The sequence below is a fragment of the Emys orbicularis genome, chromosome 16 (assembly GCF_028017835.1).
Source record: "Emys orbicularis isolate rEmyOrb1 chromosome 16, rEmyOrb1.hap1, whole genome shotgun sequence".
Lineage (NCBI taxonomy): Eukaryota > Metazoa > Chordata > Testudines > Emydidae > Emys > Emys orbicularis.
Window position 1 is genome coordinate 4616661 of NC_088698.1, and position 25531 is coordinate 4642191.

A 25531-nucleotide genomic window follows, 5' to 3' on the forward strand; every position below is an offset into this window, starting at 1 on the left:
GGGATGGGGATGGAAAATGGACTGGAAAGGGAGGTGAGAGGAGAGGTCTTTCTGCTGTTAAGGGCATCCAGGGCCAGCTCAGCTGCCCCGGGAAGAGGAGGGCAAGGAGACCAGGGCTTTGTTCCAAAGAGCGCCCAGGGTCAGGTCAGAGACGATGCACCAGACCAGGGGCTAGGGGAGGGAGCCAGGAGCAGAAGCTGGGGGATCTATTCCGGGAGGTTTCATCACATGATGTAATGGCATTAATGCCTGACCTACTGTGCTCTGAATCTCACTCACTCCAGAGCCGTCACTCTGCCTTCGGTGGAAACAAGAGCATCGGATGAGTCACAATTTCACATTTTAAGCATATTGTAGAAATAAACAATACTGCAAAATCGCCAGTTGCAATGTGAATCTTATTTTTAAATAGGGAGATGGGGGTTAGTTTCCTTTGCGCACGTTTAAACGTGTGCGTGCATGCGGGCCCGGGCGTTAGTTAATGCCATTGTTTTAAAATACAGAGAATAAAATAGCATCACCTTAGAAAACGAGAGATCCAGTAAAACCTCACTGATTAGCCTTACGGATGGAAAATACTTGACGACACACGATGCATTTGGCTGTACGTTCATCGACTTTGTAAAGCCAGGTTTTATAGTCAGGGGCTTTATTGTTGTCTTTTCGATGGTCCCTTCGGAGCTGCTCTGTTCTGACGGGCCCTCACCAGCATCCACGGCTGGTCCCGTTTCTTGAACGTGCGAGGCTGTTGCGGCGTAGTGCAGGCACAAGCACTGTGAACGTGCGTGCGCGGCTCCGTTACGTGCACAGACTTTATGGCATGACAAAGCTGCAGCCACACAAGGTGAAGAAATGCACGGACGGTGCAACTGCTGGGCGGGCAACTGCGCCTCCCCCTGGCATTTGACACACCGGCTGGCCTGCTGTATAAAGGGGCTTCACCATTCAATACTCATGCTCAGGCTGCCCTAGGATTTATCTCCTGGAGATTTGTATTTCATTCCTGGAGACTCAAGGGCAGTCCTGGGGGGTTGGCAACCCGGTTAGGATCCCAACATGGAGCTGGCACCTCTGGCTGCAGCCCTGCAGCTCCCACAGGCCTGGCTGCCCGCAGCAGGGGCCCTCTAGCCTCGGGCTGGGGGCCGTGCCTCTCCTCCCTGAGCTGGGGTCTGGCCACCCCTGGGAGCAGGAGGCTCGGTGCTGCAGTAACACATGGCCGGTGCCTGGGAGCTGCTAGCATCTCTGCCTGCTCTCCCTGCGCTTACCCTGTCAGCAGCTCCCAGCCAGGCCTCAGGCTGCGCTAGACACTGCGCTAGGCTGAGTCTCTCCCAGGCCCTGACACCACTCGGAGCACTGGCTGGAGGCGGCGTCGCCCACTCTGTCTCCCTAGCTCCCCTGCTGCCCCACAGCCATCCACTATCCCGCCTGGGGCCGGGGAGCAAACTGCCCCACACTGACTCTGGCTCACCTCAGAGCAAGGGGCAATCTTCCTGCACCAGGTGGCCACAGGCGCGAAACCTCCCCCGCCACGGCAGGGGATCCCTGAGACCCTTCAGCGCTGGCCAGAGGGAAGTGACCAGGCTGCCAGCTCGGGGCCAGTAACCAGGCTCTCTCCATCCCTGCCCCTGCTGCCCAGCGAGTGTCCAGCGCCGCCCCTGCTGATTGCACTGGTCTCCTCCGGCGGCACGTGGGCGCTGCCCAGAGCCACCCCCACCCGTATCTCAGCCCTCGGAGGCAGCAGGGAGCCAAGCCCAGCTGGCAGGGTGGGTTTTGCCCAAGAAGAGGAGCTGGGAGCGTGTGTGTAACTCGCTAACCACAGCCCCAGGGGGCATGCACCTGCCGGAATCGCTGCTTCCCAGAAAGGGCGGCAAGCACCTCCCGCTAACTCGATTCCATGGTGCGGCAGGCCCATTAGGGTCGGGTTTCCCTGCACTGTCCAGCCAGCTCTAGTTCCCTGATTCCTGCCAGGGGAGGTGAGAAGTTGCAACCACGCTGGTTAATGGGCATCTGGCCCTTGCAAGAGGTGCTCCCTGCCCCTCCCTTCTGCTGACAGCCCCATCCCACAGATGCTGGCAGCGGTGGGATCACACGTGGGGTTGCAGTGACAGGCCCGTCATTAGGGCGGTCTGGGATCTGCTTGAAGCCCCCTGGCTGCCCTCCGCTGCTGCACAGCTGGGCTCCGCCTCAGCGCAGGTCGGGGAGATGGGGTGCAGAGCCTGGGGACAGGAGGGGGCAGCGCCAGCTGGGATGAAACGGACTCGGCAAAGGTTTAACTCAAAGCAGCTCCTTGCCCCAAAGGAGCAATGGCCGCGGGGCAGCAGTTCGGAGTGTTTATTTTCTTTAATGAAAAAACCAGCCTAGCCCATTTTTCAGGCCACACTTTTGGCTTTTGACAAAAAGCCCATTTGAACCCCAGCCAGTTAAAACATCAGAGAAGCTGGGGGAAGTTGTCTGAGACTCCAGAATTGTTTCTAAATTTCCTGCAACTAACAGGCGATAGTTGAGCACCTCTAGAAATGGCAGCGCCCGCCTGCCCCCATCCCATCCCCCGGGAGTGGGTTTGCCATAGGGGTTTGCTTTAGCAGGACGGGGGCTTGGCTTTCCCGACCCAGCGTAGAAGTGAGCAGGGTAAGGAATTAGGGAGCAGGAATGGGAGGGTCCCTGCAGGCTGTTTTCATAACACAAGGTGGGGCTGGGTGGGGTGAAACTAGCCCCAAATGCCTGGGCATGTGGCTGGCCAAAGTGGCTCACAAAGGGGGTGAGGGTGGCACAGTGTCTGGAGGCTGAAAGGGAGTGGGACACACAGATGTTAGGCACATGCACGGATGGGAGGCGCCCAGAGACCCCGGTGATAGGAACCTACAGACCAGACCATTCCCAGCCCAGGCTCCTGCACCAGACAAAGGAGGCTGCAAAAGCAGGTCAGCAGTTCCTCCTGCTGGCTGCCATCTAGAAATGCAGGGCAGTCCCACCAGCTGCCCAGGCCAGTGCCCCGCACCCCTGGCTGGCTCTGCCCCCCGGCCTTTGCAAAGGATTCTGCATGCAGCTGCAGAGGGGGAGCAGGGCATGGGCTCGGGGAGCCAGTCTCCACTTCCAGGAGTGTTTTTAACATCTAACCTCCCCTACCCCTCTGCCCTGAGTCAACAGCCCCACTCCAGCCAGCCGGGCTGGATGGCACCATGCCTGGCACGACCCAGCACCTACTCCTCCAGGAGCCGAGTGGCATGGGACAGGCCACCCCATCAGCCCCCCACATGCTAATACTGGGCATTGATCAGCCCTGGCAGTGCCAAGCTCAGCAAAGGCTGAAGATGGAGCAGGCTAGAGCCACGCACCCTTCCTAGCTAGGCAGAGCCACACTGGGGGACGGACGGATGGGACACACATCCACACACCTTGCACAGCCCCCACCCACGTGCACCCGGCCGAAGCGGTGAGCCCAGCACCTTCACTGCCCCGACTACAGCTGCAAAAGCCTCCCCCTCACAAGCCTAGCTCAGACCCTGGGCTTTGCAGCAGCAGAGCTTGGAGCACTTCACCAAGGTCAGCAGCATCAGCCTCACTTTATAGATGGGGAAACTGAGGAAACAAGGCAGGGCCCTGTCCCTCGAGCACGGGCTGGGGCGCCCATGAAGATGGGCAGAGGCTGCCGCATGATGCATTTAGGGATGACTAACAAGAATTTTAGTTATAAGCTGGGGACGCATTGGTTGGAAGTAACGGAAGAGGAGAAGGACCTCGGAGTCCTGGTTGACCGCAGGATGACTATGAGTTGGCAATGTGACGTGGCCGTGAAAAAAGCTAATGCGGTCTTGGGGTGCATTAGGCGAGGTATTTCTAGTAGGGATAAGGAGGTGCTGGTTCCATTGTACAAGGCACTGGTAAGACCACATTTGGAGTACTGCGTGCAGTTCTGGTCTCCCATGTTTAAAAAGGATGAACTCAAACTGGAACGGGTACAGAGAAGGGCCACTAGGATGATCCGAGGAATGGAAAACCTGTTGTATGAAAGGAGACTCGAGGAGCTCGGTTTGTTTACCTTAACCAAAAGAAGGCTGAGGGGGGATATGATTGCTCTCTTTAAGTATATCAGAGGGATAAATACCAGGGAGGGAGAGGAATTATTTCAGCTCAGTACTAATGTGGACACGAGAACAAATGGATATAAACTGGCCGTCGGGAAGTTTAGGCTTGAAATTAGACGAAGGTTTCTAACCATCAGAGGGGTGAAGTTCTGGAACAGCCTTCTGAGGGAAACAGTGGGGGCAAAAGACCTCTCTCGCTTTAAGATTAAGCTTGATAAGTTTATGGAGGGGATGGTTTGATGGGATAACGTGATTTTAGTCAATAGATCAATAACGTGCCATCGCTGGTAATTAGTAACAATGGTCAATGATGGGATATTAAAAGTTACTACAGTGAACTTTTTCCGGAGGGTCTGGCTGGAGAATCTTGCCCACATGCTCGGGGTTAAGCTGATCGCCATATTTGGGGTCGGGAAGGAATTTTCCTCCAGGGTAGATTGGCAGAGGCCCTGGAGGTTTTTCGCCTTTCTCCGCAGCATGGGGCAGGGGTCGCTGGCTGGAGGATTCTCTGTGACTTGAAGTCTTTAAATCATGATTTGGGGACTTCAACATCTGAGTCAAGGGAGAGAATTATTCCAGGAGTGGGTGGGCCAGCTTTTGTGGCCTGCATCATGCGGGAGGTCAGACTAGATGATCATAATGGTCCCTTCTGACCTTAAAGTCTATGAGTCTATGAGGACAAGCCCAGGGCCCAGGCCGGGGGCAGCCTGTGTGAAGAATGGAACCGCCCAGACCGGCAGTCAGCGCCGGGTGCTGCAGCTTCTACTAGGAGAACTCTGCCTGGGGGAGCTCGGGCTGGAGCATACAGAGCGAATCCTCCTGCAGCCCAGGCCGGACAAAGCCATGTGCCAGCACCCCCGGCCACTGGGGACAGGATCCAGGAGGCAGGAGCCAACCTCCCACGGCCAGTGTTTCCTCTGTTTTCCCACGCATGTGCGGAATGAATGTTATGTGCACCAGTATGGAGGTGTTGTGTGACACATCACCTGTATATTGGTGTACAAAACAAAATTCATGTGGCAGGGATGGGGCCAAGGGGTTTGGAGTGTGGGAGGGGGCTCAGGGCTGGGATTGGGTGAGGCCAGGGATGAGGGGCTCAGGGGTGGGGCAGAGGGTTAGGAGGCAGGCTGTGGGGTGGGGCCAGGGATGAGGGGTTTGGGGTGCAGGCTGCCCCAGGGCTACAGAGCGGAGAGAGGACTCCCCCCAGCAGCACCTGGGCTCAGGGGGAGAGGCCCCTCTCCCCTCGGCAGCAGCTCCGGGGCTGGGATAGGTGCCCCCCCCCCCCCCCAAGCCATGGCAAGTCCCGGGCTGAGTTGGGGCCAGGGGAGAGGTGCCCCTCCCCCAGCTACAGCAGGTCCCAGGGCGGGTTCCCTGAGCCCCTGCACAGTGCTTAATAGGCTGCTGCAGAGTTTACAGCTAAATAAGCCCATGGCTCCTTGGCCCAGGGACTCTGCTGGGAGCAGGGCATTTTATGGGCCACGCTCAGGCACCCCTGCGTGCAGAGCCCCGAGCTGGGGCCCAGCCTGTGAGAAGAGTACTGCGGTCCTGCCCTGCCCAGGGAAAGCAAGGGAGCCGTAGGCCAGGCTAGGCCAGGCTGCAGGAGGAACTAGCGCTCTGGGGAGGGGGGCCTGCTGGCGTGGGGATGGGCACAGCAGGGCAGCTGGGAGAGCAGGTGCCCTGACAGATGGCAGGGAAACGTGAATCAGTCACCACAACTGGACACCTTGGTACCCGAAATGGGACCGGGGGGATCAGCCTTCGGGTGTGAACTAGGCCCTGCCCCCAACGCCCTCAGCCAATCAGAGCAGAGACTTGTTCCCCTCCACCCTGCCCCCATACATTCACACCCTGCCCATCCTGCGGGGGTGGGGCAGATCAATCACTCAGCCCCTCACCCCCATGGGGGTCCAGGGCCTGGCCCCCAGGAGGACAGGGCTGCTGCAGTTGGACCGAAGGCCCAGTACCTGCCGAGTGCAGCAGGGCCGGGCTCTCCCGTGACCCCACCAGCATTGATTTCACACATGGGCAATGGCCCCAGTGCCCCATGCGGCAGCTGCCTCTCCTTCCGTTCCAGGGCTACAGTACAATCCAGCTCACAGGGAGCCGGCCGTCTTCCCCCACTGCCGGCCCCCATTCTGGGGCTGTACCATTGCACAGCCGCTTTCCTCACTGTACTACCAGGCCGAGCGGCGGGGGAGGGGTTAAGGCTGGCCATGGCCCTGGGCTGCAGGAGGGGAGGGCACTCTGCCTGCCTGGAGTGGGACTCATTTCCCATGTGCTCCTTCCCACTGGGGTACGTGCACGCACGGCCTGGCACTCGGCATAGCAACTCTTTATTCACAAACTTATCAAAAACCCTCATAAAAACCATCAAGGGCCCTGAGGAGGGAACCCCAGAGCCACCCACCTGCACCCAGGAATGGGGGTGCAGAAAGGAGCCCCGCTGAGAGGAGGGGCTGCCCCTGGTTTCACTCCCACTGCTCCTCTACAACCTAGTCAGTCAGTCAGTGCCATGGCGGCGTGGTACTGTCCTGGGGGGGAGGGCACTGCCCAGCCCTCGGGCTGCCCTGCCACATGGAGAGCTTCAGTCCCTCTACAGCCTCCAGCGCTGGGCACGGCTGAGCAGGCCCCTTGACCTCAGTCACACTCCAGGGCCGTGGAGCTGGCAGCAGGAAAGCCAAGGGGCAGGCCGGTGGGTGCCAACAGCCAGGGGTAGAAGCTGCTGCGGCACAAGACTCAGACCCCCCCCTTGCTCCTGGGGCGCATGGCAGCGGGCGAGGGGGCTGTTGTGTCAGCACCGGAGCTGCGGGTTCAGCTGCAGCAGCCACTCAATGGTCTCAAGCAGGTGGGCCATGCGGTAGTGCCGGGCAATGCTGCGGAAGACGTTGATCTGCTCCACGAAGGCCTGTGGGAGCAGAGGGAGCGGTCAGGGGAGGCACGGCACTGCAGCATGGGTGGGGAGCCACGTGCCGACACCAGGCACAGGGCAGGACATGAGGAGCCAGCGGGTGGGTACAGGGGAGGAGAGGCTGGACTCCTGGCCACCATTTCCCATGGAGCACGGTGGGGCTGGGGGCAGCACGTACCTTGGTCTGGATCAGCAGGGTGAAGTCTCCAGCGCAGGTGCAGTAGATGGGCATGTGTGTCTCCTTCACGCCTTTGCACTTCACGCACACCTGGGAGCAGAGGAGCTTTGCTGAGGTGAGGGGCTAGCCCCGGGATTGGGCCCCAGCCCCCAGCACCAGGCCGAGGGGACAGCCTCACTTTGTCTGGCCACAGTGGCCTGCAGGGCCCTGCAGAGGGGGGCTGTGTGTGCCTGAGGCTGTAGCCAGCCCTCTCCCCCCACAACAGTGGTTGTGCAATCGTGCAATCATGCCAGCCAGAAGGCACTGGGCTCAGTCTCATAAGGTGGATAGAAAGCTGGCTAGCTCGTCGGGCTCAATGGGTAGTGATCAATAGCTCCATGTCTAGTTGGCAGCTGGTATCAAGTGGAGTGCCCCAAGGGTCGCTCCTGGGGCCGGTTTTGTTCAACATCTTCATTAATGATCTGGAGGATGGCGTGGACTGCATTCTCAGCAAGTTCGCAGATGACACTAAACTGGGAGGAGTGGTAGATATGCTGGAGGGTAGGGATAGGATACAGAGGGACTAGACAAATTAGAGGATTGGGCCAAAAGAAACCTGATGAGGTTCAACAAGGACAAGTGCAGAGTCCTGCACTTAGGATGGAAGAATCCCATGCACTGCTACAGACTAGGGACCGAATGGGTAGGTAGCAGTTCTGCAGAAAAGAACCTAGGGGTTACAGTGGACGAGAAGCTGGATATGAGTCAACAGTGTGCCCTTGCTGCCAAGAAGGCTAACGGCATTTTGGGCTGTATAAGTAGGGGCATTGCCAGCAGATTGAGGGACGTGATCATTCCCCTCTATTCAACATTGGTGAGGCCTCATCTGGAGTACTGTGTCCAGTTTTGGGCCCCACACTACAAGGAGGATGTGGAAAAATTGGAAAGAGTCCAGCGGAGGGCAACAAAAATGATTAGGGGGCTGGAGCACATGAGTTATGAGGAGAGGCTGAGGGAACTGGGATTGTTTAGTCTGCAGAAGAGAAGAATGAGGGGGGATTTGATAGCTGCTTTCAACTACCTGAAAGGGGGTTCCAAAGAGGATGGATCTAGACTGTTTTCAGTGGTACCAGATGACAGAACAAGGAGTAATGGTCTCAAGTTGCAGTGGGGGAGGTTTAGGTTGGATATTAGGAAAAACTTTTTCACTAGGAGGGTGATGAAGCACTGGAATGCTTTACCTAGGGAGGTGGTGGAATCTCCTTCCTTAGAGGTTTTTAAGGTCAGGCTTGACAAAGCCCTGGCTGGGATGATTTAGTTGGGAATTGGTCCTGCTTTGAGCAGGGGGTTGGACTAGATAACCTTCCAACCCTGATATTCTATTATTCATGTGCCTCGAGCGGCCGCCCCATTCCCCCGCTGCTGTGCGGAGAGCAGCCCCGTGCCCAGGCTTTTGGGCAGCCCTGCCCCATCCAACGCGGGCAGCAGCTGGACATTAGCGGCAGCAAGGGCCCTGCCGAGACAGCCCCTCCCCCGCCTCTCACCAGGTCCTGCAGCGCGAAGGCCATCAGCTTCTTCTGCAGGGCTTCCACCAGGGCCGCTTCGATGGAGCCGCGCTCATACTCCGCCTGGCAGTTGGAGCATACCCAGCTGGGGGGCACAGCGCCATCCTAAGGGCAGAGACAGGGTGAGCGGGAGCGGGGCACTTGCTAGAGTTCAGCATGGGAGCCCAGCGAGCTTCCGCGGCAGCCTGGTACCTGGCAGGGGCTGGGGTCTTTGCAGAGATCCAGGTCCCTGCAGAAGTTGCAGTTGCGGCAGATCACCTCGGAGAGCACGTAGGAGCGGCAGGGGTCCCGGAACTGGGCCTCCTCCGAGAACTCACCCACGTCCACCAGGCGCAGCAGGTCCCGCTTCAGCTTATTCACCTGATTGGTTATGTTGGCATCCAGCGACAGCACCTGCCGGAGGGGAGAGCCGCATGGGCCACCGGCTGCAGGGGGGGGGGGGGGTCTGTGCCCCTCTCACGGGGCCGCAGCCACCCACACGGCCTGCAGAGTCCCTGGGGCAGTGATGGCAGCCGACAGGGGCAGCAGGGGAGGGGTAAATCCTTCCTGGGGGAACTAGCGGGCTGGAGCCCTGCGCCAGGGCCTCCTGCTCTCTGCAGGAGGTGAGTGGCATGGGCAGGCTGCAGATCAGAGCAAGACCACCCGGGGATTCCCCAGCCTGGCTGGCTCCCAGGAGGGCAGCTGTGCCAGAGTCCCGGGTGCAGGGGGAAGGGGAGAGCCCAGGGCTCTGCCGCGCAGCGGGCGCACCGCTAACCTTACAGACGTATTTGATGAACTCCAGTGCCGGGTTGTTGAGCGGCAGGTAGGAGCCGGGCAGCGCTGGGAACATGTCCGAGGGCAGCGTGGCATGGCGGGAGCCAGTCACCTTCTTCTGGATCTTCTGAGTGATGGTGAAGAAGCTCTGGGTGAGCTCGTTGGAGACGTAGTCCTGTGAGAAGGTGATCACGCCTGGGGGGAGAGGGGAAAGGGCGCCTTGAGCCAGACTGCGGCGTGACGGGGCCAGCTCGCCTCACCCCAGACGCCAGCGTCCGGCAGGCTGTAGTCCCCAGGGCAAAGGGAAGAGTTTAACTCACCAGGCATGGCGCCCGCCTCACCCACAGCCTCCTGGGAGGCCTGGCTGCTGGCCCTCCTCCTGACGGGCGTGCTCCCGGGGGCGCTGCGCCGCATCTCCTCCTTCATGCTGTGGTACATGGCGACGATGTAGGCTGGGAAGAGGGGGCAGAGGCAAGGCTCCAACCACGATCCCAGCATGGCACCCTGTGGTGCTTGGGATTGGCCCCCAGCACAGCGCCGCCTGATGGGCTGACAGGAGGAGACGCCCCGGCAGGCGTGCACCACCCCCATCCCAGGGGAGCCCCCTCAGCTGGGCTGCCCACCCACGGGCGCCTTCCAGGGGCGGTGTCTGTGCAGCGCACAGCGCAATGGCGTCCGGTCTGGGGGCTCCCAGCTGCTATCACAACACAGTGTCCATAATGGAATGGGCAGAGATGGGGAGTCCCCACTGAGCACCAGGGGGCAGCACTGAGCGTCTCAAGGGGCAGCCGGGAAGAGCCTTGATCTGGCTCCTGTGGGGGGCAGCAGTGAGTGCATGGGGAGGGGAGCCCCCCCATGAGCCCTGCAGGGGGCGCACTCACCTGAAACAATCATGAGGAAGTAGTTCTGGCAGGAGGCTGCCTGGGGCAGGTACTGCACAATGTTCCAGTTGTTCTCCAGCAAATCCTCCACACTGGCCTCCCCCGGCTCTTCCTCCTCCTCAGCCTCCTCTTCCTCATCCTCACTGCCCTCCTCAGCACCCGCTTGCCGTTTGCTGGGGTCCGTCTAGACCAAAGGGCCAAGTGCTGGACAGTTACACGCCTGATTCCTGGCCCCATTTCACCTCCCTCAGTGGCTAACAGTGCCCCATGCCCAGCAGGGACAACCCATCCCCCTGCCCCCACGCCTGGCACAGCCCCTGCTCCCCTCTCCACAGTGTGCCTCAGCCTGCCCTGGGCGCTTACCTCCCCAGAGGGGACACTGGTGGGCACTCTCCCCTTGATGCCCCCGTAGTTAGCTGGGTCCATCCAGAGCAGGAACTCCCAGCAGCGGGAGAAGGAGATGGTCAGGGAGTGGAAGATCTCCTTCGAGTGGATGCTGGAGGGGAAGAGATGATGGTCACCCAGTGACACACGGAGACTGCAGCCTGCCCAGGCTCGGGTTTCTACTCCGCACCTCGGAGGCAAGTCCCCTTGGGGCCCGAGAGAGGAGGACAGTGTGGGATGTGTGCCCCACGTGGGGGTGCCACTCCCTCGGCCAGCCAGCCAGTAGAGACCCCTCACATCAGACCCTCTTCAGGAAGTGGGCCTGGCATAAGACGACTGGAGCATGGCTCTGCTCTGACCAGGGGGTGCCGGGTCTGCCCCACAGAGGCTCCAGGCCTGGGGACGAAGGGGCATGTTTGATCCAGGGGCTCCGGGACGACAACATCTGTGCTCATCAGGCTGCCCCCTACCCAGAGCATCCCCCAGACCCAAAGGCCGTGGGGAGCCCCTGCATTCTAATGGCTCGGACGCAGCCAGCTCTGGCATGCTGAGAGCCAGCCAGGCCAGGGTGCGTAGCCTGGGTTATGCAGGAGTCAGACTGGCCGATGCAGTGGGCGAGGGAATATCTTTGATTGGCCCAACTTCTGCTGGGGAGAGAGACATTGTTACCTCCCACAGCTGGTCTGCCTAGTGTCCGGGGCCCAGCACGGCTATACTACCACTGCACAGAGGACCTAGTGAGCGTGCCTGGGTTTAAACTCCATGAACCACTGACTCCTGCTCTGAGCCACAGAGCCACCCCCACCCCCCACGTCCTGGCTAGAGCCGTCGGCTGCAGCCTCTCCGCATGCCCCGGCTGTGGGGCTCAGCCCTGCCCCGCCGCACCTGTTGGTGATGTACTCCACGTAGGCAATGGCGTCCTCGATGCGCCGTTTCTTGGTGCACAGGATGATGCGGTTGAAGTTGGCGTAAACCACGGAAGAGCCGAGTCGCTTGAACTCGGCCACCAGCCTGGGGGAAGGGCGCAAAGGGGAGAGGAGCACGTGAGGCCGGCGCTGCCCCCGCAGAGAGCTCTAGCCCCAGCCCCCTCCGCGGGCACAGCCTCAGGAGCAGACCCCATTGGGCATTGCATCTCTGAAGGGAGCTCCCCTTGGCAGGGTGCTGGGCACAAGAGGCCTGGCCCGGGGCGTGGCCAGCCCAGCCGGCTGGGGCGCATGCACTACCCTTTGGAGAGCACGGCAGTGCCATCACCCCTCCTGTGTTTAACGGGAGCAGGCCCCTCCCCAGCCCAGTGCCCCGAACCTCTCAGCCTGGATCCCCTGCTCTGGGCGGGCGAGGGGGGACAGTGCAGGGTTCCCAGACTGCCGCCTGCGAGCTTGATCTCCCAGCCCTTCACCTCACGGCCATTGTTCAAGGTGCTACATGAACCAGTGATGTTTAGGAGCCGCCGGGCGCCAGCACGGCCCCCCCGCCCACAGGTCTCAGCACGCCTCATCCCACCGGTCCCCCCGCCTGCGGGTCTCAGCACGCCTCATCCCACCGGCTCCGGCGCGGCCCCCCCCACCTGCAGGTCTCAACACGCCGCAGCCCCCCCGACTCCAGCACGGCCCCCCAGCCTGCAGGTCAACACGCCGCAGCCCCCCCAGCTCCGGCGCTGCCCCTCCGCCTGCGGGTCTCAGCACGCCTCATCCCCACGGCTCCGGCGCGGCCCCCCCCGGCAGGTCTCAGCACACCTCATCCCCCCAGCTCCAGCACGACCCCCCCCCCCCCCCGGCAGGTCTCAGCACACCTCATCCCCCCAGCTCCAGCACGACCCCCCCCCCCCCCCCCCCCCCGGCAGGTCTCAGCACACCTCATCCCCCCAGCTCCAGCACGACCCCCCCCCCCCCCCCCGGCAGGTCTCAGCACGCCTCATCCCACCGGCCCCCCCAGCCTGCAGGTCTCAGCACACCTCATCCCCCCGGCTCCGGCGCTGCCCCTCCGCTTGCGGGTCTCAGCACGCCTCATCGCCCCGGCTCCGGCGCGGCCCCCACTTGTTGAGCACGTTAATGATGCCACCTAGTGGTGCTCAACCTGAGCTGCAGTCCCACAGCACAGCAGAGGCTGCCCGCGCTTCCAGCTGGCGGGCCGAGCCCCATCCCCAGAGCCAGAGGAGTACAGCAGCGAGTGGGGTGACCAGGTCCATTTTGGGGCCTGCCCTACCCACCTGCAGCTAGCTCCTCCCATCTGTTCACGCTGCCGTGGAGCTCAGGGGACCCGGCTGCAGCTGGCACCGTGACAGGGCGACACACTGCACCATGGCCTATAGTGCCCCCCCGCTGGCCCTGCCAGCCGCCCACCCTCACTCACTGCAGGAAGAGCTTCTTCATCATGTTGTGCAGGGTGCGGTGCAGCGCCGGGTCGTGCAGCAGCGAGGCCGGTGAGCGGAGCCAGCGGTAGAAGTGGATCACCTGGTTGTCGGCATAGACGTTGTGGTACTGCGTGATCTCCTTCACCCAGCCCACCACCATGCTCTTCAGGATCCTGCCAGGAGAGCAGAGATCAGCCCCTGCTCAGCTCCGGGACAAGCCCACAGGTCTCAGCCGGAGCCTGACCCCTCCAAATGCTGCTGGACGAACCCCCCCACCCCAGCTACAAGGGCAGCACTCTGATGTCCCTGTGTCCCCACCACAGCCAGAGGCCAAACCTCCAGGTCCCCTCCCGCCGACACCTACAGGCCCGGGAATGGGGGAAGGTCCCCTGTCCCCAGAGCCATGCTCCTGGCTACCCACAGCCATGCCCTTCGGACAGCTGCTCCAAGACACCTGCTGGGCAGGCAAACGCCCCCCAGCCCCTGCCAGGCGTCTCCTCACAGAGCACCTGGCAGAGCCTGGCCCGCACTCCGGCCGCGTGGCCACACCTGAACGTGTTGGAGCAGAGGGCGGTCTCGTCGTAGCTGGCCGGGATGCTGGCGGCCTGGTTCCCCGTCACCATGTCCTCGAGAGACGCCTGCTGGATCACGTCGAAGCTGATGCTCATGCTGGAGGCTCCCTCCATGTCGTTGATGTGGTGGGACTGCAGGATGGTGTTCACAGCCAGGCTCTGGATGTCCAGCTCCAGGCACACTGAATACAAGCAGCCTGTCAGCAGGAGGGAAGTCCCCCGGCCCCAGCATGGCGAACTCCTGGCCCCACTGAAATCAATGGTTCAACACAAGCGAACCCCACGTGGAGCTATGTACAGTGCAACTGTTGCAGTGTACGGCTACCCCTGTGGCTTTGTACAGAACGATGCTTGGGGGTGTGTGGCGTAGGGGCTGGTTATCTGGAGCAGTGGCTGCTGTGGAGATGGAGGGCCCTGAACCGTCTCAGACCCTCTGATGAGGCAGGGCAGCCGCCTGGGTCTGCACAGCCACTAGCTGGTTGATCAGTCGCTAGCCGCAGCCAGGACTTCGCTATTTGCTGGCGTTTAAAGAGGCTCAGTGTCTCAGTCGCAGGGACCCCGGCCCTGGCAGGCTGTTCGGTGTTATTCAGCCTCTGGGTTGTTTTGCCTAGTTCTGAATGTTTCACAATAATGGGCGGACTTTCCGAGGACAGCCGGGGTGACCATGGGGGTGCTGGAGCCTCTATCCCCGGCATTCCCTGAGGGTTTCCCGTCTCCAGAGACCAGCACAGCCCATAGTGCAGACGCAGCCTACGCCGCTAGACGGGGTTTCTCGGTTACCCTGTGTCTACACCGGGGCTATGTCGGCATGGCTGCATCAGGCGGGGGGAAGAGAGGTGGTCACAGCGTAGCTCTGCCCATGTCACTTTTCACCATAAACCAGCCTCAGAATCGACTGCCTTGACACTGGCTTAGCCAAGAGGATCGCAGCCCAAGGTGGGCCGGTGGCCAGGTGCTGAGCAGTCCCCCAAACACCCTACTCCTGGGGGGAGCAGGCTGGCTCCCCACCCCCTGCTTCTCACTTCCTGAGCAGCAGCCCAGCACCCCGCAGCCCCCTCCTCACCGGTGGAATAGCAGCCCGGGTTGTTGATCTCCACTGAGGCTCTGTCGTCGAACTCCATGACCAGCCGATTGTCATCCGCCTCCTTGCCCCCGAGGTCTGGGCGGGCCATGGGCGAGAGCCACAGCAAGTGGTTGTGGCGACGCAGGTGGCGGGAGAAGAAGAGGTCGGAGCCGAAGGTGGAGATGTCGTCAGGGAGGTTCCCGATGGGGATGTGATAGTACCTGGGACGGGGAAGGCGAGGGGCAGGGCTCAGCCAGGTACAGAGACAGCGACTGACACTGGCCTGCCCCATCTCAGGGGCACAGGACAGAGCCAACCACAGCCCTCCCACTGTGCCAGGCACCTGTCCCCACCCATACTGTCCCCAGACAGGGGGCAGCAGCAGCGGCTCACCTGCTCATCTCAAAGGCCTGTGACAGGCAGGTGTCGAGGTTGAGGTAGTGGCGGATCATGCGGCGGGCAGCATGGCGCTGCCAGTCCAGGACGGCATAGCTGATGTCATCTGTCACCCGCACGGGAACCAAGGGGAACTCTTCGAAGACGGGAATCCCGCTCGCCAGCCGCTTCACGTCCCAGTTGGACTGCACAGCGATCAGCGTGGGGCCCCTGCGCTCGTCCTGCACGGGGCGGGAGGGGAGTTGGGGCTGGCCGGGGCAGAGGACAGCCCCTCCGGGGGGTACGGAGGCCTCTGCCTAGGTGGGGAAACTGCAGCCTGGCCAGCGCGTGCCCATGGCTGATAACACCCGCCCCTGCAGCGGGTCAGAGCACCCCGCACAGCTGGCGGGTCCCAGTGCATTCTGGGGCCTCTGCCTCCTCTCCATCACGTTGGTCACCACGGCTGGGAGCAGAGGCTGTGGGGACGTGGCCCCAAGGAACGAGTCGAGAGGCCTAACTGCAAGGCTTGGGGAGAGATCGCACCAGGCTAGGACGACGGCTGGCCAGCCAGGGCCTGGGGGTGGGTGTAAAGTGCTGTGCCACCGGCCAATGGTCTGCTGCCGCGCCCGCGTGTCTAGCCCAGCCCGGGTGCCAGGGGGTGGCCGTGCGGCTCATGCGCCTGGCTCCTACCTTGTAGCCCAGCAGCAGGCGCTGGATGGCCCTGGAAACCGTCTTGATGTCGGTCTCGGCTCGCACCTCGAAGGTGTGCTTGTCTGGAGGGAGCAGCTCCTCGCCCACCTTCTCCAGCATGGCACTGCGCTCCGACGAGTACAGGTTGGCGAGGTTTGGCATCTGGTTACTGCGCACCTGTGCCAAAAAGAGAGCGGGTCAGGGGGGAGCAGGGCCCCCTGTCCCCTCGTCCAGGGGCCAGCGGCTCCAGACGCTGCAGTTCTCTGTGCTGAGAGAGGTTTAGAGAACAGCGCTGCCGCGCTCCTGCTGGAGCCCACTGGGAAGCACCCCACAGCCCCCCGCCCGCAGCCTTACCGTGTCCAGCACAAAGACAGAGGCCTTGCGCTGCGATGGGACGAAGAGGCCGAAGAGCGCCTTGCTGCCCTGGGAGTTGTGATAGAGATAGATGTGCCGGATGCTCCCTAGGAACGCAGAGCAGACAGGTCAGAGCCCTGGGGCTGGTCCTGCCGCCCTCCTGCCCTCACACCCAGCCTCGGGGCCTTACCTGGCTCCAGGTAGCTGAACTGGGCCAGCGAGCGCATCTCCAGGTGCTCCAGGGCAAAGGTTTCAGCCTCGCGGCCGGTGAGGTGCCTGACCAGCTGCCTGCTGACCATGCACACGCAGCCCAGCTGGATCAAGGCGCGCAGCAGTAACGGCACCTGGGGAGGGGCAGAGCTCGTCAGCATCCCTAGGAATCTCCGGGTGCAGGCTCTGACGCTGGGCCAGCAGCTCTTCACGTGGGTGGAGGCGGGCCAGAGGGGTAGTCGCCGGGGGAGCTCGCTCGGGCAGTGGGGTTGCCCTGCCCCATTTCCCTGTGCGATCTCATTTGGCGACCTGCTTCCTCTCCCCTCACCCACTGCTGCATTTCCCTGGAGGAAGAGCCCTGTCGAGCCTGGGCACTGGGGGGAAGGCTGTGTTTTAGGCACCTCCGGCGGCAGGGCACCTGATGCTGCAGGCAGGGGGCTCCCAGGCCTGAGGCAGGCTGGGGTAACGCCCGAGTGGTCCACGGGAGCCTGTGTTCCCATCCCCCAGCTGAGGCCAGGTTTGGCCAGCAGTTTAGGAGCCAGGTCTGTGTCTGGGGGCAGAACCCCAGTGGGTACCAGGCATGGTCACCTGAGTCTCGTACACTCCCTCGATGTCTGGGGCAGACAGACCGGCGTTGATCTCATTGATGTGCTCTTGATACATGTCCTCGGGGACGGAGTACTCGTACAGGTTGTAGAGGAGATTCGAGCGGGGCAGGACCCTGTTCACCTGCCAGGAAGACACACACAACCGTACGCCAGTCTGCACCCCTCCCATGGGTGGGGGGAGCCCCAAACGCCCCCAGGACAGCTACAGAACTACAGCTGCTCCCAGAACTGGCTCAGGCCCTGGCTGAATAGGCCACCCACCTCCCAGTGCTAGCCCATTCCCACATGGAAAGGAGTCCGGTGGATTCATCCACTGTGCACATCTCAAAATCACCATAACTGCCTGCCTCTGCTCAGTAGGCCAGTGCTGGGATAGCAGGGGACTGTGGGTTCAGACTGAGGGGCACTGACAGAGCAGGGGGTGGGGCAGGGCTGGCAGAGCAGGGGCTGCGGGTCGGGATTGAGGAGCACTGGCAGAGCTGGGTGGGGCAGGGCTGGGACAGCAGGGGCTGTGGGTCAGGACTGACGGGCGCTGGCAGAGCAGTGGGGGGGCAGGGCTGGACAGTAGGGGCTGCGGGTCAGGACTGAGGGGTGCTGGCAGAGCAGTGGGGGGAAGGGGCGGGGGCAGCGCTGGGATAGCAGGGGGTTGCGGGTCAGGACTGAGGGGCACTGGCAGCGCAGTGGGGGGGGCAGGGCTGGGGACAGTAGGGGCTGCGGGTCAGGACTGAGGGGCGCTGGCAGAGCTGGGGGGCAGGGCTGGGACAGCAGGGGGCGGTGAGTAGGGACTGGGGGCGCTGGCCAAGCAGTGGGGGGCGGGGGCAGGGCTGGGACAGCAGGGGCTGCGGGTCAGGACTGAGGGGCACTGGCAGAGCTGGGTAGAGGGGCAGGGCTGGCAGAGCAGTGGGGGGCGGGGGCAGGACTGAGGGGGGCTGGCAGAGCTGGGTAGAGGGGCTGGGCTGGCAGAGCAGTGGGGGGCGGGGGCAGGACTGAGGGGCGCTGGCCGAGCAGTGGGGGGCGGGGGCAGGGCTGTGACAGCAGGGACTGCAGGTGGGGACTGAGGGGCACTGGTAGCGCAGTGGGGGGCGGGGGCAGGGCTGGGACAGCAGGGGCTGCGGGTCAGGACTGAGGGGTGCTGGCAGAGGGGCAGGGCTGGGTAGAGGGGCAGGGCTGGCAGAGCAGTGGGGGGCAGGGGCAGGACTGAGGGGTGCTGGCAGAGCAGGGTAGAGGGGCCCACACAGCACGCTGTCTGCACTTGGCCTCTAGCTGACAGGATTTCCCTCTCCGGGCAGTTGACTCGCTGCCGGTGTGCAGCTCCCCTCACCTTCCGGTAGGCGGCTCCCTCCTCTGGCTTGGCCACCCGCTGGTTGACGTAGAAGATGCGCGGGATGCTCAACTTGATGCAGTGCAGGTCGCTCCCGATGACGGCCCACAGCCTGAACAGGCCCGGCTGGCTGGTCTCAGCAACCTGCAGGCGGGAAGGCGGCTCAGAGGCCCGGTGGGAGGCAGCGCGCAGTGTTACTCACTCTTCCCCCACGGGCTTGTAGGGCCCCCTGCTCACCGGGCACCTGCCTCGAGAGACGCCGCTCCCTCTGGGGCCACCAGCCACGCTGGATGTTTTCTCAACCTTCAGACTTGAGAGACAGGGGCGTTCTGGCCATGCCGTGCCTTCGCCCCCCTAATCCCCCGCACGCGCTCAGTTACTGCCCCCCAGGGTCCTCTCTTCCTGGGGCTGGAGGCCAAACCCTCCTAGCTCAAATCCAGGCCATGAGCCAGGGGAGATCCTCACTGAAGTCTGCTCCCAGGGAACCTACAGTCCATGACCCCGCTTCTGAAAGGAGCCGCGCACATGCCACCAGGTCCCTCTGCTCTGAGCCTGTGACAAGGGCCAGCAGATCCTGGCCCGCGCCAGGCATTCTGTGCTTGGGCACGGTGCCGATCACTGTCACACGCTCAGGCTGCAGTTCCAGGCCACGGCGGGCACCGCAGCAGCGAGAGGCTGGTGCCCACACGGAAGGATGAGCCCACAGTCCCGGGAGGCTCCAGGCCAAGGTCCAGACGTCATTTTCCTCCCCGCCCCAGTCGGCTGGGCTCAATGGCAGCGCCACAGGGATGAGCCAGGTTCTCCCACCCAGCAATCCTGGCTAGGGACAATGGGTCGAGCCCCCTCTCTGCCAGGGGAGCTAGTGTCCATACAAAGCCACCTGGCCCTGGGTTGGGAGGTCCTGTCTGGTCTCCCTGGGATTCACCCCGCTGCAGTTGGGAGTCTGCGGGAGGGATTTCCAAGCGGAGGCGGAGCGCCCGTGACGGACTCAGCAGAGACCCCCCCACCTCCTGCTGCCTGGTACCTGCACGATCTGCCAGGGCAGGTCCAGGATGCTGCGCGCTGTCCTGCGTAGGTAGCTGCCGAGCCCCTTGGAGGGCCCATCCCGGATCACGCCCCCGCCCAGCACCACCTCGCCATCCTCCAGCCGCCGCTTCTTCCGACGGGCCTGGCGCTGCCGCGCCTGCAGCTCCCACTTCTTCTTGTGGTACTGGAGCCAGGCCAGGCGCTCCTCCTGGGGGGAGAGCAAAGGGGGGTGACTGGGGCGAGGCTCATGGAGATACTATTAGCTGCAAACACGCCCAGGGCAATCCCCTGAGACAGATATCTGCTACTACCCAGCCCCTCCTACTGGCTCTGGGGCGTGGCCATGGAGCTGGGCTAAGCCTGCCCCCCCCCCCCACCGCTGCCCCCTCCGCTCCCCAGACAAGTGAGCATCTCATAGCTATTGCCCTGCCTCCCACCAGAGCGTCTTTACCTTGGTGGTGCCAGTGGGTGGGGGCGGGCCCAGGATCTCCCGCCAGGACTGGGTCAGCTCCAGGTTCTGAGACATCTCCTGGCTCTCCCCTGCCACCGGGACCCGCTTGCGCTTACTGGCGACAGGAACCGACGGCTGCAGGGGCTTGGCAGCCCCAAAATCCTCCATGTCGGCAACCTGCGTGCAGGGGGTGCCCTCCTGGGGCTGGTTGGCAGTCACCTGGGGTGGGAACAAGGGCAGGGGTGCTCAGCCGTGGTGGCCAGGGTGTGGGAACAGACAGGGCCCCACATGGGGCCCTGGCAAACAGCATCGGCCAGTCCCCCTGCTGTGTCTCAGCCCCACCCCCATTACCTGTCTCTTGCCTTCACTAGTGAACAGCTCGTTGATTTTCTTCTGCTTGTACACGTCATTCTTCTCCAGGAGCTTCTTGTGCAGCCAGTCGGGGTGTCGGACGCGGGGCACGGGGTTCTTCACCTGCAGGGACATGGCCTGTCACGCCAGCCGCAGGGGGAGAGGCCAGGGACCCAGCCCCTCCAGGCCCAGGACCCAGCCCCCCTAGGCCCAGCCGCCCCTCACCTGCTGCAGTGCCGCAGGGATGGTGATGATCTTCTGGATGGTGCTGCCCAGTCTCTCGATGTAGTAGTCCCAGTCCAGAATCTGGGGACAGGGACAGGGGGACAGTTAGCATTGGGGAAGGCAGAGCAGCAGGGAGTTTGGGTCCGCACAGCCTCTTTGTGCCCGGGTACTAGCCACACCCCTGGCCGGGTGCCAGTGACGGGCAGTCAGTACCGGTGTCTCCGGATCACTTACCGTCCGGATGTTGAAGTCCTGCAGGGAGGGGCTCTTCAGCCATTTCCGGAGGTAGTGCTTCCGCACGGTGAGCTCGGCTTGGAAGATGGCCAGCGGGATGGCCCTGGGGTACACGGGAGCACTCATCAGCCACTGGGTGCTGGCAGCACAGAACCCCCTCCCCGAGCCTGCAGGGAGGCCAAGGGCCGTCCTGGCTCGTCCCCCTCCCAAGAGCATCCTATTAGGGCTCATTGCAGCAGGCAGGTACAGGCTCCATCTTACCCCCATGCCTTCATTATGGTCTGCCCCCGGCCGCAGAGACTTCTCGCCATGGGCCCCAGTGCCTCTCAAAGCAGATTTACCTCTCGGTAACCGGGGACCCTTCCGGTTTCTTGGAGATGATGAATCGACAGCTCAGCCCAGCGTCCTTCACCATCTGATCCCCCAGGAACTCGGCCAGGCGCTTGGCCGTGCTGATGGAGGTGGATTTCTGCTCCCCGTAATCCTCCAGCTTGCGGGACATGGAGCGGTTCTCGGAAATCAGCTCAAATAACTCCGAGTCCGGCATGTTGGCAGCCTGGGGAGACAGCGTGTCTGTGGGAACCCTGTTGCTATTAGCTAGTGCTGCAGGAGCATACGGTCCTCTATGGGGGGCGCTATACGAGCCGCTCTCTGCCACGGAGCTTACAATCTAGGTATACCGAGAACACACTGACTACAGCTTGGCTGTGTGTCTGTGTGTGCGTGTCTGTGTGTGCGTGTGTGTCTGTGTGTGTTTTACATTGTCACGTTATGGCACTTTAGGGGCGTTTATCATCCTGATCAGGCATGAGAGTGGCCACTGGAAGCTCCCAAGTGTCCCTTGGGGACCCCGTGCCCCCATTTGTTTCCCAGGGTTACCCACTCTCCCCAATTTCTTGGCTTTGTCTATGTCAGCACTCTCCGATTCTGACCCAGGGAAGGTGGCCAGACTCCACAGAGCACCCATGGCCGCATCCTACCCTGCGAGGGTCCCCGCAAAATGAACCCAGTGAGAGCTGAGCAGCACTGCCCTGCCGGGAGAACTCGCAGAAGAATCAGAGCTGCTGCAAAGAGACGTCTACTTAACCTCCCGATTCCATCCCTCAGTAACGTCTCTTATGGGGCTGGCCAAGGCTGGGTGTATTCGACCAGGCCTTCCTCCTCCTCCACGGGCAGAGATCAGGATGCCCAGTCTGACCCCAGCACTTCCCTGACAACAGCCTGCTGTCAAACACAGGGTTCTGACCTCCCTGCAGGATGGGGAGAGGGGAACCCAGTCTCCTGGCTCTGCCTTGCTACGTGTCTTTGTCACTCCCCAGCTATCAAAGAGGGGTGGATGGGAATGACCTAGTGACCCAGCTCTAGGGAGGGGCTACACTCATCCCGCGATGGGAGCTGCTGGAGAAGAAGGGCAAATATTAGCCCAACACAGACAACAGCAGCCAAGGGAGTGCCGCAAACACAGGCCACTGACAGGTCCTGTTCTCCTCCGACGTCAGGAGCAGCAGAGAGAACCAAAGCCATAGAGCCGGGATGGCCCTCGGGGAAACAAGGGGTCGCTGGAGAGAAAGTCCGTCGTCCCCTTGCTGCTCTCCCTTAGCTCCTGACGGCAGGGCACCAGTGCATCCCTTGCCCTCCCATCCAGGGGGTTGTGCCCCTCTCCCCGCCGGGGCCCACATTACAGCACAGAGAAGAAAGAGGCTGGGCACTCACCTTGCTGTAAAGCACATCGAGCCAGTAGTCGGCCACCTTGGCCACGGAGGCGTAGACCTCCTCCAGCGTGGTGCCCTTCAGGAAGGCCTCGAACACGGATGACTGGAAGATCTTAACCAGCTGCAGCTCCCCACGCCGCTTCACTTCAAACCCCTTCAGCTCAGCCAGGGACCCGTCCTCGTTGAACACCGCGTACCTGGGAGATAGAGCTGGTGAGAGACTGCCCTCACTCCAGGGCACGTCCTTTCCCTGCCAGCAGAGATGGGCCTCTCCGTGCTCCTGGACACCCCCAGCCGCATTGCCAGGCTGGCCAAGGACTGTGGTGCTAGAAAATAAACCCGAATTCACGCAGCTCAAAGTCAAGGTGCTGAGTGATAAAGCCCTGCTCCACGGAGCTCCCAGCTGGGAGCGTTTCTCACCGGAACGCTTCAGGCAAGGAAGAGACAGCAGGAGTTGTGTGGGGGACAGAACAGGCAGGGGGTGGATACTGAACGGGGCACTGCTCCACGCCTAGGGAGCAGGGAGAAGTGGATGGTGCAGGACAGGGGGTGAGGAAAGCAGGGCAGAGCTCTGGAGAGCTTCCCAGGGGAGGATGAGGAAGCTGCCTGCTTGTGAAGGGGCAGAGGAAGCTGATGGCGCAATCAGAGAGGAGAGATGCTGCAGCATCACTCGTTACTAGAACACATCCCTCCAACCGCAAGCCCTGGCTCTCTCTGCAGTTCACATCCCCTGCCCCAGCCAACCACCAGTGCACACAAACCAGCTTGAGCCTCCCAGGGCCATGCTCTCCAAGCAAGCTGGGTGCATGGAGCAGAGGTCATGAGTAGCCACATCACTCTGAAGATGCCAAAGGAGGGTCAGTCCCACACCGGGGCCCCCAGGGGAGCGTGAATGCAGAGAATTATGGAAGGCCCTCCGCCATCCATGTGACTATGGGACATGTTGGCAGGGCCTCTGGGAAGCAGTTGGTTCAGTGTGTGAAAGGCCAAGGTGCCCACCCAGATCAGCATCTGCACCTGCCCCAATCCTGCAGCTACTTGGTCGAGCACCCTGGGCTCCTTGAGACATCACACTGGTTTCCATGGTGATGGACTGTACCGGAGCTGGATGGAGCGGGAGAAGGCTGCAAGTTACTTGTGAACAGGAACTGAGCAGGGTTGAGCAAGGAGATGGCCCTTCAGTTTAACAGGCATTGGAAGGCCCCTGACTGGATTTCCTGAATATGAAAATGAGATGAGAAGGCAAAGGTGAATTTTACCGTGATGCAAATGCGATACCCACAGTGGGAAGAGAAGATGGCGGGCATGAGGACGGAGTTGCATTGCTGCTAAAGCTGAAGGCAAGCCAGGTTCTTACAGCATTTAGCTTGCTATCTCCTTGTACATCGAAGATCAGATTTGATTCTGAATCTCAGCAGTTACAACAGTACTAATATATGCACCAACCTCAGCAGTGCCCAAGGAAGAAATTGACAAATGTTATAAAGAGCTACAGAAAACAATACAAGGAGTTTCAAGAGATTTTAAAGCAAAAGTAGGATCGGACTGGAATTCCTGGGCTGGAGCAATAGGCAGATGTAAATGAAGAAAACAGAAGAGGAGAAAGGCAGAAATTTAGTAGCCTAAGTAACAGCCTGGTGATAAAGAACACACTATTTCAACAAAGAAAGTGGCAGAGGAGATGGACATGGATATCACCTGAGGGGCAAACGAAGAACATGACAGACTTTGTACTTGTGAATTGCAGATATAAATCAAGTGTGGAGATCATATGAGGCTGTTATCAGATCAGATCATAAATTAGTCCTTGCATCAATGAGGTTGAGGCTGAGAGAAATCTAAAAAGTGCCAAAACCCAAGATCCATGATGCAGACAAATTGAAAGAGCTGGATATCAGGAAAGACTAAAACATGTGGAAATACATCACGTCTCTGCTAAAAGAAGAAACGAATGAGACGTGGGAACCGTGTACAAAATGGGATTATGAGAGTGGGTGAATAAGGGCTGGCGAATAGTGTAGCTGAAGTCAAAGTATCCTATTCGACTTACCCCGCTGTGAGGACGGCGGCAAATCGACCGCCGCAGCTCCCCCATCGACGCCGCTTACTCCTCCTGACAAGGTGGAGTACGCGCGTCGATTCGGGGATCGATTTATCGCGTCTAGATGAGACGCGATAAATCGATCCCCGAGAGATCGATTTCTACCCGCCGATCCGGGCGGGTAGTGAAGACGTGCCCTAAGTGTTGGGCTGCAAGGCCAAAGGCTGATAGCAGATGAAATGCTGCAGTACAGTGACAAGCGTAGGAAGCTAAAGGAGAATGAAAAGGATGATGCAAGTTTAAGAGCTGAGTACAATCGGCTGACCAGAGAGACAAAACAGGAAGCAAAGAGACAGAAGCAACTGGAGAAGAGAACAATGTAAGGAAGCAGAAGAATCCACGAAGAGAAATGTGACACAGGTGTTATATTTCAATATAAGAGAAATTAGTAATATAGGGGGACAGACGAGATGAAGATGTCGGCAGTGAAAGACAAGTGTGGAATAATAATTGGGGGCGAATAAGCAAAGAGTAAGCGATGGAAAGAATACTTTGAAGAGCTGTACCACGTGCAGAACATGTGGGGGAAACCATCCTGGAGAAGCTCCTCAGCACAAACCAGGGAGAACAGACGCTGGAATTCTTAGAAGTAGCAAAAGATGTTGACAGGCAGTTTGAAAAGGAAAAAGGTGCCGACGTAAGCTCAGAGCTGCTTCAATCAGGCAAGGAACACACGGTGAAGGCGATGCACAAACCAGGCACAGGTCTACACGCAGCAAGTGCCAAGCGAACGGGGAGAAGCGATAATAGGATTGATATATAAAAAAGGAGAAGAGTGAGTGGAGCAATGACAGAAGAATCAGCTCATTGAGCGTGCCAGGAAAGCATTCCCCAACGCATTGCAGACAAGAACGAAGTCGTCTATGGAAGCAGCGCTTGCAGAGAAATGGGCTGGATTTCGACCGGGATGAATGAAGCACAATAGATCAGTTATTTGTGTTGAGATGGATATCAGACAAGTACCTAGAACACAGCCAAACCTGTCACAACAGACTTCAGAGTCCTTTGATTGCATTTGGCAGAGAGGGTTATGGCAAGCTATGAGAACGTCTGGCATCCATGAAGAATGGAGCAAACATCCCAGCAAGTTTTTGAGTGTGGTGAGAGCAGAAAAGAAGCAGATGGAATGGTGCAGGGCAACTGTAGAAGTGAGAC

At 60.7% G+C, this 25531-nt stretch overlaps 1 protein-coding gene across 1 annotated transcript in view; it reads right to left on the minus strand.

Moving 5' to 3' along the window:
- Window positions 1-6876: 6876 nt before the first annotated feature.
- Window positions 6877-25531, minus strand: part of POLE (DNA polymerase epsilon, catalytic subunit) — a 38939-nt gene continuing 20284 nt past the window's right edge. Inside the window, exons 25-49 of the mRNA XM_065417524.1 lie at window positions 22277-22472; window positions 20905-21119; window positions 20564-20666; window positions 20330-20410; window positions 20105-20227; window positions 19754-19972; window positions 19301-19510; window positions 18277-18420; window positions 16936-17076; window positions 16328-16481; window positions 16138-16244; window positions 15784-15960; window positions 15112-15335; window positions 14719-14939; window positions 13633-13837; window positions 13083-13256; window positions 11619-11744; window positions 10713-10845; window positions 10350-10533; window positions 9789-9920; window positions 9470-9663; window positions 8908-9108; window positions 8695-8820; window positions 7172-7261; window positions 6877-6990 (exon numbers count right to left, since the gene is read on the minus strand). Of these exons, the coding sequence (XP_065273596.1) occupies window positions 6877-6990; window positions 7172-7261; window positions 8695-8820; window positions 8908-9108; window positions 9470-9663; window positions 9789-9920; window positions 10350-10533; window positions 10713-10845; window positions 11619-11744; window positions 13083-13256; window positions 13633-13837; window positions 14719-14939; window positions 15112-15335; window positions 15784-15960; window positions 16138-16244; window positions 16328-16481; window positions 16936-17076; window positions 18277-18420; window positions 19301-19510; window positions 19754-19972; window positions 20105-20227; window positions 20330-20410; window positions 20564-20666; window positions 20905-21119; window positions 22277-22472 (3994 nt within the window). The remainder of the gene's footprint in view (window positions 6991-7171; window positions 7262-8694; window positions 8821-8907; window positions 9109-9469; window positions 9664-9788; window positions 9921-10349; window positions 10534-10712; window positions 10846-11618; window positions 11745-13082; window positions 13257-13632; window positions 13838-14718; window positions 14940-15111; window positions 15336-15783; window positions 15961-16137; window positions 16245-16327; window positions 16482-16935; window positions 17077-18276; window positions 18421-19300; window positions 19511-19753; window positions 19973-20104; window positions 20228-20329; window positions 20411-20563; window positions 20667-20904; window positions 21120-22276; window positions 22473-25531) is intronic.